The following is a 15,278-nucleotide window of genomic DNA, read 5'->3' on the forward strand; positions in this document are numbered from 1 at the left end:
TGCCCATCTTCGGAATCCGCGAGCTTTCAAACATGGGGACGAAACAGGGAAACGGGAAAGGACGAACTCTCGGGACACCTTCCTTCGTCCACAAATTCCTTCCCACAGCCCCCGCGACCCCACGAATATTCCCAGCGACAGTCGGGGACGACCTGAACGCCACCACCCAGTCTCAGGGCCCCCCGGAGGCACCCCAAAACTCCAGCTGGGGAAGCCCCTGCGGCCAAAGTCGAAAAGTTCTCCAAAGCCCTGGAGAATCCCAGAGGCCCGCGAAATCCCAGTCTGCAGCCCCCGCGTTCTTCCCAGGTCGCAAGGGCCCGACCGACCCTCGGCAAAGCCAACCAGGCTCCCTGCTCCAGCTGACATTTTTTTGCTCCCTAAAAGAGGCGGGAGTTGGCGCACGGCCAGGCTCGCGGCGGAAGCTGGTGATTTCACCTAAGCCCCACCCAGACCGGTCCCGCAGGGTAGGCAGGGACGGGGCCCTCGGACCCCCGGGCCCGCTTCTCCTGTTCTCTGCGACTTAGGACCCTGGAGCCTCTCACTCCTCCCAAACACACCACCCCTAACCCAGCCCGGCGCGCCGCGCGAAACCGGGTATTGTATCCCAGGGCAAGTACCCGGATGCTCACCTCCCCTCCCGCCCGGGCCCACGCCGGAGCCCCGCCCCCTGCGTGGCTCTGCGTGCCACGTCACCGCTTGCGGCGCTTCCGGAGGCGCAGCGGGCGATGACGTAGGGGGACGTGCCCTCTATATGAGGTTGGGGAGCGGCTGAGTCGGCCTTTTCCGCCCGCTCCCCCCTCCCCCCGAGCGCCGCTCCGGCTGCACCAGGCTCGCTCCGAGCTCCGGGCTCCTGCTAAGCTAGCGCCGCCGTCGTCTCCCTCGAGCCGCCATCATGATTATCTACCGGGACCTCATCACCCGTGAGTCGCGATTGCACTAGCCCTACTGCCCCGCGCAGAGGACGGGGGTGCTGGGGTGGGGGGAGCGGGGAGACAGGCTGCCGGGGTCATGGGCCCTCGGGACCCCGGCGGCCTTGCGGGGAGCGAGGAGGGGTCGGGGACGGGGGCACGCGCCGGAGTCTCGAGCCCCTTGGGGAGGGGCTGGGGTCGCATGCGGCCACCCGGCGCGGGAAATGGCGCCGGCCTCGGGCCTCCGGGCTCTCGGTGACGGGCGGGTCTGTGTCCCCGAGCAGATGATGAGATGTTCTCCGACATCTACAAAATCCGGGAGATCGCGGACGGGCTGTGCCTGGAGGTGGAGGGGAAGGTGAGTCGAGCGGACCGCCGCGCGGGGGAGGCGAGACCCGGCAAGCTCGAGTTTCCGCCGCTCCCCCGCCGGAGGTTGTGCAATCTTCTCCGCTGCCTCCTGGCGGAGGAGACGCTCTTTCCGGGCTTGGGTTTTTCTAGAAAAGTGGAGGCGGAGCTGAGCCTGGAAATAGGTCCGTCGCGTCGGCCCATCCTCCTCTGGGACGGGCTGTCGCGGGCTTCGGTGCCTCAAGCCCTATCAACGTCCCTGTCAACCCGTAGCAACCTAAGTTACCGCAAAACTTGCCCCTCTAGTTAATGATCCCCCACCCCCTTTTCGTTTGTCAACAAAGAATGGTAAAGAGAATGTTAGGGGGCCATATGTTTTAAAAAAGAATCAAGAATGTTTGATGGGAGGGTGATAGATGGTTTGGAAGATTTTTTGGATGCCTGTATGGTGAGGTCAACGACATCTTTTGCAACTAAACTATTTTTAATGCAGATGGTCAGTAGGACAGAGGGTAACATTGATGACTCGCTCATTGGTGGAAATGCCTCCGCTGACGGCCCCGAGGGCGAAGGTACCGAAAGCACAGTAATCACTGGTGTTGATATTGTCATGAACCATCACTTGCAGGAAACCAGCTTCACAAAAGAAGCCTACAAGAAGTACATCAAAGATTATATGAAATCGTAAGTGACACTGGCATACCCAGGCCATGCCTAGAATCCTGTATGTAGGCTTTTGTGTTAACTTTGAGGTTCTTGAGCCATACTTAAGAAAAAGCTCTATATGTTCATTCTGCTCACTAGGGTGGTGTGGTGGTTTTCCTGTAAATTAATGTGAAAAATTGGAGCATGCAACCTGGTTTTAACTTTAGTATGTTGGAAGTAAGTTAATATGAAATTCAGAAGTGTCAGTAGTCATGAGATAGCCATCCCATGAACTTGTGTTGTTTTGCCCAGTGGCAGCTTTTTTGTAAGGTTTTCTTATTCTGCTTAAATGACACAATTTTGTTCTGAATTCAATACTTTAACCTATATTAAAATATGTTTTAGAATTAAAGGCAAACTTGAAGAACAGAGGCCAGAAAGAGTAAAACCTTTTATGACAGGAGCTGCAGAACAAATCAAGCACATCCTCGCTAATTTTAAAAACTACCAGGTAAATACCTTCGATATTTGGATCAAAAGGATAGTACAACTTTTAAATGCTAGAGCAAAAAAAGTTAATGAATGTTTGTAGTTGTGTTTTTCCTGGACGTTTGAGAAGTTTAAATATTTTATACATTCAGCTCCACTAGTTCAGGCTGTAGAAAATAACAAGCTTTTCTCTATTTCCAAGTATGTTTCCAGATCTCATCTAGGATTCCAGAATCTCATCCTTAATGGCTTGTTAATTTAAATGACTGGTCTTCTCACCTTCTTTCTCATTATACTTGTTGCTCTCAAGGGTAGAACAGAGCTGTTCTATTTTTGAAGAAATTCAATGTGTCTCCCACTCATTACCTCTAAATTAAAAAAAAACAAAACCAAAAATGCTGTCATCACCTAGAGCTCTTAGTTTTCCAGTTTTTACACATTATCTTCTCCATAGGATGGGCTTTTATCAGCAGCCTCATATCTACTTTGTTTGACTGTAAAGAGGCATGTACTCTTTGGAATCTATAAGGTTCAGAGAATAAGTTTCAAAACTTAAAATGCTGGAGTTGCTCTGTATTGTTGTTTTTGATGACAATGGTTGTGAACTGATGTTTGAGCATTTCTCTCCTCGCAGAATTTTTAATTGCTGAATTTCTGATTCAGTAGTGGTTTGAATCATTCTTACACATTTATTGTGTGGTTTAGTAGTTTTGATATGATATTTACACATAATTAATATTCTAATTCTGGGTATTGTTTGCTTCCTAAGTTCTTTATTGGTGAAAACATGAATCCAGATGGTATGGTTGCTCTGCTGGACTACCGTGAGGATGGTGTGACACCATATATGATTTTCTTTAAGGATGGTTTAGAAATGGAAAAATGCGTAAGTATAAGGAAGTGGGGTAGTATATAGATACCTTAGTTGTAATTCTTGTTTTGTCCCACTGGTGTGGTTTGGGTGAATATTGCATCAGTCTTTTTCCTCCCCTTTTATAGTATTCCTTTGTAAAATGTTGGCCCAGGTCTTGTTTTTCCTTGGGGATGTCTAAAGAAGGTTGAATTTCACAATGTAAAAGATTTTAATGGCCCAGGAAGAGTTAGAATCATTGACAGAAAAATAGTTATAAGTGGCATTTTTTTTTTTTTGAAGATTTATTTATTTATACAAGAACTGGGGTACAGGCCAGATTTGCGGGAGTGAGGATTCACCAGAGACAGAACAGGGAACAGAACAGGCAGACTGGCGAAATGCACTGCTGAGGGGAGAAGCGGGCATGACAGGAGAGGTCTGCCGCACCTTGTAGGACCCTCGCCGGCCGCCCGGGTTCAAACTGGCGCTGCAGAGGCTGCAGACAGCTTCACAGCACTGCACTCAACCGCCCGCCCCACCAGGGGAGGCCCTATAAGTGGCATTTTATAAAGGATGTCTTCAGTGCTGATAGCATGATCAAATAATATCCTATATTGACCTTACCCCATAGTTGGCCTCTTGAAATCAACAGCCCTTTCACATTTTGCCACACATACTTTTTGGATGAGCATCGTAATCTTAATGTTACTGGCTTTTAGTAAATAGTTTAGAGTTAACTGGTAAATTGATACACAAATTTCATCAGTGAAACTGAATTCTAGGCAAAGAACTGCTGGAGGCAATACAGAAGTAAAGGCTGAACTTTACTTACTAGCTTGTTATCCTAGCTTTCAGAAGTCTCCATATAAATTAGGAAAAATGTAAACACTGAGATAGCAGAAGCACCTCAGGATCATGCAGATCAGCTGCCAGAAGAATTACTCAGTATCTGAAGATTTTGTTGAACAAAGTGTGAATGGGACTTTATACAGAATGAACCTTTTTCTGGAAAATGGGCTGGCTCTGATTTGGTTTAAGGGTGTTTCTGCATCCACTGATAGACCATGAACAATTTGCTGTTGTTCTTTTGGTTTGCACTAGGATGCAAAAGAAAAAAATCCCTGCGCTTTCTGTCTGTCTTTGTGGCGGCCCAGATTGAATGAGGGAATACACGTGTAGCTTAGAAATGTTAAGTATTTGCTTATTTGAAAAGTGTTAATACAATCTTCCTTGTTTTTACAGTAACAAATTTGGCAATTACTTGGAACTATCACCTGTCATCATAACTGGCTGCTGCTTTTCATTGACACAACACCAGGACAGACAAATGGGACTGATGTCATCTTGAGCTCTTCATTTATTTTGACCTTGATTTATTTGGAGTGGAGGCATTGTTTTTAAGAAAAACATGTCTTGTAGGTTGTCTAAAAATAAAATGCATTTAAACTCATTTGAGAGAAGGCCTCTTAGTTTCCTACCTAGTTAAATCCATTTGGTACTAAGTGTTCCTGGAGAAGCTAGAGCCTGGTTGTAGACCACTACTAGAAAGCAATAAGACTGTCTTCAGATAACTTCTACAGACTACTGGGACTGGAATATAAAAAACAAGAATCTAAAGTCTTAATTCTGAGTTGAAGTAAAGGGAAAGACTATGCTCATAACAGTGCCAACATTTGAAGTGGATTTCTTAAACATTTCATCACCTACAAATGGACGTAGTTAACTCTGGAAGAGATTACCTAAAGAATAAAAAGACACTAAAGCAGTTGGAAGCAAAGTATTGTCTGAGCTTATTTATCATAAATCAAGTAGAACTAAGTTCTAGAGAAATCTGGACATATGGAATGCTTATGCTAAAACTCTCTGGAAAGAGTTAACAAACTGGCCTGTTCTGCCACCTGATTTTGTATAACTTTAAGGTGGTGTTTACATATTACATGGTTGGGGAAATCAAGTTTATGGGATAATGAAAAATGTGAAATTTAAATTTGTGTCCAGTTTTATTGAACACTGCTATGCTAACTTACTGATTGACTAGCTCTGACACTGCAAAAGCAGAGATGTGACAGATGTAAGGGCCTGCACCTCCTAAAATAATTGGTCCTTTGCAGGAAAGATGCTGGCTGACCTGCACTAGAAGATGAAATTAGATGAATGGGGGTAGTTGATGGCAGGAAAAAGTGACTGTTGTGTTACTATATCTGAGAAGGCTTTGTGTATCAGAATGAGAAAATGCATCTATTTGACAGACCTGGAGCAGTTACTGTCTGCTGCCAAGGTTCCCATTTTGAGATGCAAGAAAAAAGTGTCCTGGCGCTTTCTGTCTGTCTCATTTTGGCAGCCAAGATTGAATGGGGGAGTACAAGCAAAAAACAAGGAATTTTTGCAAATCAACCATGTAACACAACCTGTTTTGCTCCAAAGAATCCAGCATTTGAGTTTACAACAGGTGTTAGAAAACTATATCCCCATGTCCTTGCCTTCTGGTTGATTGCATTTTAAGTTAAAACTAAGCAAGGCAGGGCTGCGTTCCATCAAGTTCTGTGACGTGACTTCAGTGACTTGGCAATCTGCAGTGTCATAGTGCTTCAGTCAATGTAGTGCAGAACCAGGCTAATCAGGTTGGTAGTGCCCCCTGGTGACTGGAAGAAGTAAACCCAAATACTGGGAACAGTCATGCTGACAGCAATTTTGAGTTTATGATTTGACATTAAGGTACAGAAAAAGTGCTAGTGATCTAGGAGGACACTTGTTTTTTGTGAGAAACACCAGCTGAAATAATAGGGAGAGTTTCTAGACATTGGACAATGAGGTGAAAGATGACCGGATTGTGGAAGAGACCTTAAGAGGTAACATTTAAGCTGAAATGTGGTTTACTGAGCCAGCCATGAGAAATCCTGTGAGAAAAGAAATGGCAACGCAAAAGCTTTTTGGTAGGAAGTGAAAAGTCCTGAAAACGATGCTAATTTTGGACTATTCAGGTTATTCCCAGTTAAGATTCAGGTTAAGACATTGTGAATAGCACACATCAGGAGGCCTATGCAATTTTGGCCTCAGGTTTGGTACAGGCATGTGTGTGCGCTAGTCCCTAGATTTTGTTACATGTATTGGGAACAAATGAACGACCTGTAGTGCTACCTAGGAAGACTGCAGTGGGTTTGAATAGGAACCTGAAGGCAAGGTATGCTGTGTGCACTGTCAGGCAGAGCCTTCTCCAGGGAAAGTGCAGTCTGAAGTAGTGTGCTTGACATGTTCTGGGTACAAGGTAGCCAGTGTGTCCTAGACCCATGATGCTAAGGGAAAAGTGAATGCCAGGAAGTACCCCAGGCTGTAGGAAACCCACAGGAGAGCTTTGAGCAGAAAGGTGACATGGTCTGACCACAGGATTTTAGCTTACTGGGTAATGGTAAAAGCTATTTTTAGGTGAAATGATAGTCCAGGTTGGTAGTTAAACCGGTTGGAAATTAAAGACAACAGGGTTTGCTGATATAGGATGTGTGTTGAACAAGCATTTGCTCCCAAGCACCCCAACACTGAATTGGCTGGGAGAGGATGCGAAACCAAGAGTTTGGTTTTGGACACGTTAAATTGGTGAGATTACTATTTTTTTTAAGAGGACAGGTTGGTTTTTCTTTTTGTGTAGAACTGGGGTGTAGGCCAAAGGTGTGGGGGATGAGAGGCTTCACCAGAGACAGTGGGGAGCAACAGGTGGATTTACTGAAATACACTGCTAAGGGGAACAGTGGGTGAGAGAAGAGGTCTGCTACGTCATATGTGAGTTAGCTCCCTGGCCAAGGATTGAACTTGGGCCTTTGGTAATAGCGCCAAGATGACCCCCTAGGCCACCAGGGAGGCCCCCAAAAGGACAGGTTTATTAGGAAAAGGATAAAGAAAAAGAGGCACCTACATAGATAAAGGCAGGCAGTCTAGGAATTAGAGCTGAGATTTCTGTTCTTGATGCAAATGAATTGGCTACGTGTGTTTTTGATTGTTGGAGAAAGTGGGAAAGACAGCTGGAGAAATTCTAGGAAGCAATACATGAGGTGAAACATCGGGTAGGGTGCTTGCCCCTCCCACAGATTGGTCATCATCATGAGTCAAAAGTGAGTAAGAGGGGAGTGGCCTCACATTTAAGTGGATCAAGTGTTTTCGGAAGGAAACAGGCTTACTGTTGTAGGTTAGTCAGGATGAGGACTTAAGGAAAAGACTAAAAATAGTAAACGACAACTGAGGAGTAGGGAAGAGAGTCTCATTAAAGTGGGCACAGGTCTGCAAGTTCACAGGCAGTAAGTTGCCCATGAAATAAGATACAAGCACGTTTTTATTACATGGGCATCTGCTTCACTGGTGCACGAGTGACTCATGTTTGAATCATTAGATATTTTTAAGACATTTTTCTTAAAACCCAGTTAAATCACTAATGTCACATTGATGCAAATCCCATCATCTGAACGGTAGGGTTAATCAGCAGTTGTAAACTAAACTGGTAATTGACAACTGGTGAAATCACTGGAAGAGCAGCAAAAACAACCAACTTTGAAAAACCCAGATAACAAAGCATCTTAAAATTCTGAGCATCAGTGCCTGATCATGGAGCTGAGCCTCCCTGGCAGGCTGCCAGAATACTCAGTAAAATGGAACTAAAACCAGGAGGACTTGAATTAATAATAGATGCCACATCTTCACATTAATAGGTTGCTACACAACTCTTAATTCTATGGTAAAAGGACAACTAAGAGCCCCCTGGAGGGCAATAAACATCCTGCAAGATAGCTCCAGCTTTGTGGTGACCGACATGTTTCCAGAGATGGCCCATAAGAGCTGAGGGCCTGACTTGGTTTTGCGTGGATTTACAATCCTCTACAGACCATACTTGAAATCACTGGGTTGATAAGGTTTTCTTTTTGATGTTGCATAAAAGTGTCAACTGCTCTGAATACTTAGTTCCTTTGGTGACATTTAGGGTTTCATTCTGGAGCCCTGGACTAAAGCATTTAACATACAGCTGCAGAAAAGGTGCTGTACATATGCCATTGAATTCAGGTTAGCTGCTATGACAGTATTATCAAGAAGCTAGATTCTTGGAGTTTGCAGTTAAGTCACAATACTGAGTTTTCCGCTTATCCCACTGGGTTTCTCCAAGCCCACCCCTTAGTGCAGCAATGGGACATCTGACCACCAAATCTGCCTGCAGTCCATAGGAGATTGCTCACTATTGTAGGCACATCTAACTACTGGAACATCCCAGTTTATTTTTTGAAAGCCTGTAGATGAGGGTTTGTGCTTTTTAAATAGTTTTTTTTTTTAAGATTTATTTTTATTTATTTATACAAGCACTGGGTAAGGTGAGAAGTGCAGGAGGGTGAGAGAATTCACCAGAATCAGAGCGGGGAACAGAACAGGCAGACTGACGAAGAAATAACACTGCTGAGGGGAGCAGTGAGCGGCAGGAGAGGTCTGCGGGCCATGTGGGACCCTTGCCTGGCGGCCGGGGATTGAACCAGCAATGCAGAGGCTGTGGGTAGCTTCGCAACCCAGCGCTCAACCGCCGCGCCACCAGGGAGGCCCTAAATAGGTTTCAAATAACAGTCTGGAGATTGTCTTGACGATTCCTCCATATACTGGACCATGAGAACCTTTAGGTATGATTATAGCAGTCCATACAATTCAGTAAGAAAAGTCCATTCTGAGCCTACAGGAAGATTTTTTCCAAACTAATTACTTAAAATCACATCTTTCCTCAGTTGCTGGCTCCACCCCCGCCCCCCTAGACAGACAGTTACCATCTCCATTTGTTTATATGTAATAGTGCCCTTTTCTGACCTCAGGGTAGGCAGGGGGGAGCATGGAGGACAGAGAAGACTTGCATGTATGAGCCACATTTTACAGATGGAAAATTATTCAGACATCAGGTGGCTCTGAGAGAGGACATAGGATTGGCGGGCCTGGGGTCTGGGGCACAATACTTTTAATACAGTACTATAGAGCTATTGATCTTCAGTTTCTGACATTAGACACCAGAAGTCTAGTTATGTATCTATTGGTGAGTCTACTTCATGGGTAAAGACAGTTAAGTCCTAGTTTGTTAAATGCAGCCTGCATGTGGCCTCATCTAGAGCACAGGGCTATAATGATTTTTCCAGCCAGTACATAATCATTTCCTAAGCAGCTGGTAGGAATTTGGCAGAGAAAGTTGATATTTTATGGACATCTATTCAAAACAGCTACACTGTACATGTGATTTCCTAGCACATTAGTTTGGAAGTCTTCAAGAGCTGCCAATTTGTCATATAGATCAAATGCCCAAACTAATATTCAACCTGGGGGAGGTGAAGGGAAAACTGGCAAGTGAAAGGAGGGGAATCACTACACATAAATTTTTTTTTAAAGATTTATCTATTTATTCATACAAGAACTGGGATACAGGCCAGATGTGAGGGAGCGGGGGGAGGGGGGAGAGAGAGAGAGTGGGGAACAGAACAGGCATATTGACTGAAATACACTGCTGAGGGGAGCAGCGGGCAAGATAGGAGAGGTCTGCTGCGCCATGTGGGTAGCTCCCTGGCTGGCCGGGGATAGAACTTGTGCTGCAGAGGCTGTGGCAAGCTTCATAGTGCTGTGCTTAACCCCTCGCCCCACCAGGGAGGCCCTGAGAAGTAGATGTCTGTTGTCTACCTCACTGACATAGGATGTATATCAACAGATAGCAAGTATAACACTGAGAGCTAAGTAAACTTGGTGTGATAAGCGCTGTTTGTCTCCACCACTTTCCTAAGCCTCTACCACTGTTAACGAGGGGACTGCAAATTGTTGAGTTTCATCACACGGAACATGAGCTAGGTGTCAGTACCCTTGGTGGTGGCCATAATGTCAGTAGGACAGTAAATACCAACTGCTGGCTTCTATTAAAAGCAAAAGTGACTAAGCTTTTGAAAATTGGTTAAATAATGTGCAACCTGTTCTCTCACAGACAAAGGAGGAGGAGGACTGGGTGTGAGTGAGAACAGCAGAGATTTTAGCATCCCATGGAAACTTGTTTTTCTAAGTCAGTTACTAAACCCTATGGTTCATAAGATGTGGGTCTGTGAAACCGCCAACTGCTGCTTAGCTACTTCCACTATCTAGTGAGCACTTTGCTGAATTTGTTCTAATCCCTTAGGCTGCCTGTATCTGAAATCACTTTCTGTCCCCCACCCTGCATCACCTACACATATTCACATGGTCTTACTCTAGCAACACGAAACTCACCATTCCCCTCAGTTCCTGTTTTGCAGTGTATGCAGGGCTAAGCCTCATGGGCGTGCAACCTGAAGCTGCCCCTCACTCAGGCTGCATGCTTAGTTTAATGCTCTGCTTTCACTGTCTTGGGATTCATAATAAGAGCCACTATACCTTTAATTTTGCACTGGAGCCCAGCAGATAGCTGGCTCCCTCTGGCTCCCATGGGAGCCAGGCCCAGATGTAAGCTTGGGTGCCTGTGAGAGGTGTATCTTCTGCAAGAGGTTGGTGGTAACTGGAAGCAGGTGGGGAAAGAGTAAATGGTCAAGAGGCACAGAGGTGAGTTGTTGGGCAGTAAATTTTGTTCTGTTATGCAGATAATAGGCAGTTTATGTATAATTGAGTTCACTCATATCCTAAAGCGCAAATGTAAGCTTTGAATATATGGATTTTGACGTTTTGCTCTAACCAAGGGAGAAAATGCTTTACCATGCTACAGATGTTACAAAAGGAATAGGAGCGCTTGAGTACACTCTACCAGACTTTGCTATCCCAGACTTTTCCCCTCTAAGTTGTGGTAAAGGCACAAGATCCAGATAAACCCCATTTGGTGAAATGACTATCTCAATGGGATTATTACGAAATACCCAGATTGGGCTTCCCTGGTGGCGCAGCGGTTGAGCGCTGGGTTGCAAAGCTGCCCGCAGCCTCTGCGATGCCGGTTCGATCCCCGGCTGCTCCCCGGCCACCGGAGGAGGGTCCCACATGGCGCGCAGACCTCTCCTGCCGCCGCTGCTCCCCTCAGCAGTGTACTTTGGTCCTTCTGCCTGCTCTGCTCCCTGCTCTGGCTCTGGTGAATTCTCTCGCCCTCCCGCGCTTCTGACTGTACCCAGTGCATGTATAAACAAACAAATAAATAAATAAATAAAACATGCCTCTAAAAAATAAATAAATAAATAAATAAATAAAAAGAAATACCCAGATTGCCAATTGGGCACTGTGCAAGTAATCTTTTCACTTTATTGCTAGGTACAGAAGTTGGGAAGGTACAAATAGAAAGCTAGTATTTAAAGGAAACAACACAATTTCCTTGAATATAATGCACATAATGAAATTCTGTACAAAGTCCCTCCTTCCTGGGCCACTTGCCTACCTGTCCAAGTCTACACCCCTCTTCCCATCCACTCAACTGCCAGATGAACTAGCAGCGGGGCTGACTCTACTTAAGTCCTCCTGGAAAGCTCTTCCCTTTTGCCAGCCCTTCAAGACTGTGCCATTCATTTTTATCATGGAAAAGCTGGTTGACCAATTCCTCCAACCATCCCACCCGCCCTCAGACTGGAGTGTGGGTGACCCCTCTCCTGCTTTACTGAAATAAGCAAATTCTTTGTTTTTGTGTCACTACCTTTCCTGAAAGGAAGGATGAGGTTTTGTCTCTCTTCCCTTTTTTTGTCATTGGCGTTCACTATGGATTTACTGATGGAGTAAATGAGCTTTGCTTTCATCAGTCCTTGAGAGGCTTTGCATTTCTTCCTATTTTGAGTTGCCCCTTTTCTTTTCAAATACAGTCACTAAATTTGGACAATTTGGTGGATAATCTGGGAATGTATACATATATGATCACTGCAGATGATCAATTGTCCAATTGGTGGACAATTTGGACATTCAGCAAGAATGTCTGGGTTTGAAGAGAGCAGTATCTAAGCCATCAATTCTGGTACCCCTCATGGAGGAAAAGTTAAGGTACCTACTCTCAAACTAATGCAAAATGCTTCTTTCAACCTTAACTGTAAAATTATTTTTCAAAGCACTTAGTATCTATAAATGCTTAGCATTCCCTAGTGACTATAAAGTTAATTATGCTTTTCACATTTCCTCTTATATGGCAGAATTTTATTCTAGGTCCTAAAGTTGTGTCCAATGTGTTACTCCTCAGTGGGACATATGGCATATTATTGAATATGGAGGAGTATGAAACTCGTGTTTTATCTATGGCCATCCTGACGAATTACCTGGTATGATTTTTAAAGATAAAAATGGAATTTTTTTGTGTTCCACATTACTGAGAGTAGTTTCCACGTTTTCAGAAACTGCAGAGAGATTTTTACTGCTTCAAACGTAACAAGTTAGCCTGCCATTGTTTCATGTCTGTTTTATGACAAGACATAAAGCCCTCTGGGTCAGAGAGCTAGTTGATGACTTAGCAAAACCAGCAGCCAGAGCAGCATCTTGCACTGGTGCCCACCCCCAACCCGCTCTGGGTAACACAATGAGGGCCAGACGCAGGGAGGTGCACCACTGAGAAAGAACCCTGAAATTAGGAGGCCAACATCTGCCAGTCCTCTCCATAGGGACAACCCTCATTTACTGGGAATATAAACGAATTGCCTCTGGGGAAAGAAAAGAAGGAAGACATCTCCAGTCTATTACCCTGAGATGTCTCTGAGGAGTACATCTCCAAATCTCTTCAAAGGGATATCCTATCCTTAGATGTTTGTTATGTAAATATTTCCTTTGCTCAGCAGGCCCAGATCATGGTGGAACATGGGAAATTAATGAAATATTTGTATCCCAGTGCTACAAATCAACAAGAAAAAGACCAGCGATGCTTTTAAGAACATGCAAAGGGTATAGAGATCACAGAAAAGGAACTATAAACATGTGAGAACATACTCTGCCTCATTCAAAATACAGGAATCAAAATTACACTGGAGAGATCTTATACTGGCAAGTAAATTCTTCTTTTAAAACAAAGTACACTATTCTGTACTTTGTTGGCAAAGAGAAAGCATTTTTTTTTGTCCCTCTGCTGTGGAAGGTGCAGGGAAATAAGCTCTCCAGACATGGTGGGTGGAAGTGGGCAGGTGACCTGGGAATGTATACATATATGATCACTGCAGATGATCAACTGATATGTATTCAAAGTTACACATGGGCCTCCCTGGTGGCGCAGGGGTTAAAGTCTCAGCACTATCAAGCTATCACCAGCCACTGTGGCATGAGTCCAATCCCAGGCCGGGGAGCTGACCCACATGGCACAGCAGACCTCTCCTGTCTTCCCTGATGCCCGCCTCAGCAATGTATTTCAGTCAATCCGCTTGTTCAGTTCCCCACTCTGTCTTTGGTGAATCCTCTCAACCACACATCTCTATCCTACACCCCAGTTCTCCTATGTATGCATAAATAAAAATAAATTTTAAAAAAAGTTACTCTTTTAAGTGTTGCTTGGGATAGCAAAAGCTCTGAGATAACTGTCCATCAGTGGAGGGCCGTCTGAATGAATTATACATTGGTCTGTTCAGACTGCTATAACAAAATACAAGGACTGGTGTCTGAAACAACAGATAATCATTTGCCACAGTTCTCGAAGCTGGAAATCCAAGATCAAGGAGTCAGCATGATTGGATTCTGGTGAGAGTCAACTTCTGGCTCATAGACGGTAGAAGGAGCAAGAGAACTATCTGGTGTCTCTTCTTACTGAGGCACTAATCACCTCCTTAAGCCCCCACCTAACACTCACATTGAGAGTTAGGATTTCAACATCTGAGTCGGGGGAAGAACAATCAGCCCACAAAAGGTACTGCATAGATTGAAATATTCTGTTTATGAAAATAGTGTGCTGTCATGGAACAAAGAACTCCAAGAATTGCTATGAGATAATCACCAAAATATATTTTTATATGAAAAAGCAGAATAGTGTACTTTGTTTTAAAAGAAGAATTTACTTGCCAGTATAAGATCTCTGCAGGGGAAACTGAAGATACTCCAGAAAGGGGATTTTTTTTTCCACTGGGTACCTTCTGCAATTTTCGAACCATGTGAATCCTTTCTCTTCTTAGGTTTTATTTCTTTTATTTGAAATAGGTTAATTAAGTATTCATTAAATGAATCCAATGTTTAAACCTGAGCCTCAAGCACACCCAACTGAATTAGAACGTGGAAGTCACAGTAACGGGAATGATGGGCAGAAATAACTTCAATAGATAATGGAGTGGGAACTGCAGTTCCCATTTGCTAAAACAAACGATCAAGTACCAGGGTGGAAAAGAGTCTTAAATGTCATGAGTGCTCCCTCCATTGCCCAGGGCACTCAACGAACAGCCCTCTGGCCACGGTGCCCTGCAGGTCTTTCACTTCTCCAGGTGTACCTCAGCTTCATTTCCCATATGCTGTGTTAATGCAATCATGTTTTCATGTGGCTGAAATGTTTGGTTCTATCACACAGGGAACATATACTGAGTGTTCTTCAACCTAAGCTAAAACTCCTAAGTCTAGCTTTATGATTGCTGCTGCTGCTGCTGCTGCTGCAAGCCAGGTATGCCCCACATAAATGCTGGTGCAGTTGGGTTTGGGGAACTTACATTGGGATAGCTTTTTCTCACTTTGTACAGCATTTGATTTGTGCTGTAAATTTTCTACATTGATTCTTTTTTCTCTTCTGGAATTCCATTTTGGATTTGCCAACACAAATGAAAGATGGCACCGCTGCATCGATGTGGCAAGCTTCTAAAAAATTTATTATTTCAATTTCTGGAAAAGAGTGTGTGGAATGAGTACAGTACAGTGGTGACGCTGCAAATCTGGATTCTAATTAGAGGTCCACTGTTTACTCAGTGTGAGAACTATAGCACTTTAACTTCTCCAAGCCTCAGTCTCTTCACCTAGAGAACGAATACTAGCTCAAGTAAATGGAGGCTATCATAGGAGTCTATTTACCATGAGAAATTCTTAGAATACAGGTCTCTCTCTACTATTAATCAGGTGCAAAATACAGGATGCCTGCTCATCTCCTCTGACTTGTGTGTGATCCTGAAAAAATG

At 44.3% G+C, this 15,278-nt stretch overlaps 1 protein-coding gene across 1 annotated transcript; it reads left to right on the forward strand.

Annotated features, from left to right (window-relative positions):
• Window positions 1–1,746: 1,746 nt before the first annotated feature.
• Window positions 1,747–5,249, forward strand: TPT1 (tumor protein, translationally-controlled 1; the record flags this gene model as incomplete). Its single annotated transcript, XM_084235235.1, is given in 6 exon segments — window positions 1,747–1,937; window positions 2,304–2,409; window positions 3,157–3,277; window positions 4,483–4,498; window positions 4,500–4,559; window positions 4,561–5,249. Coding segments are annotated over 6 exon segments (522 nt in total). The 3' UTR covers window positions 4,589–5,249.
• Window positions 5,250–15,278: the final 10,029 nt, after the last annotated feature.

This window comes from Talpa europaea (assembly GCF_964194135.1).
Source record: "Talpa europaea genome assembly, chromosome: 6".
NCBI classification, from domain to species: domain Eukaryota; kingdom Metazoa; phylum Chordata; class Mammalia; order Eulipotyphla; family Talpidae; genus Talpa; species Talpa europaea.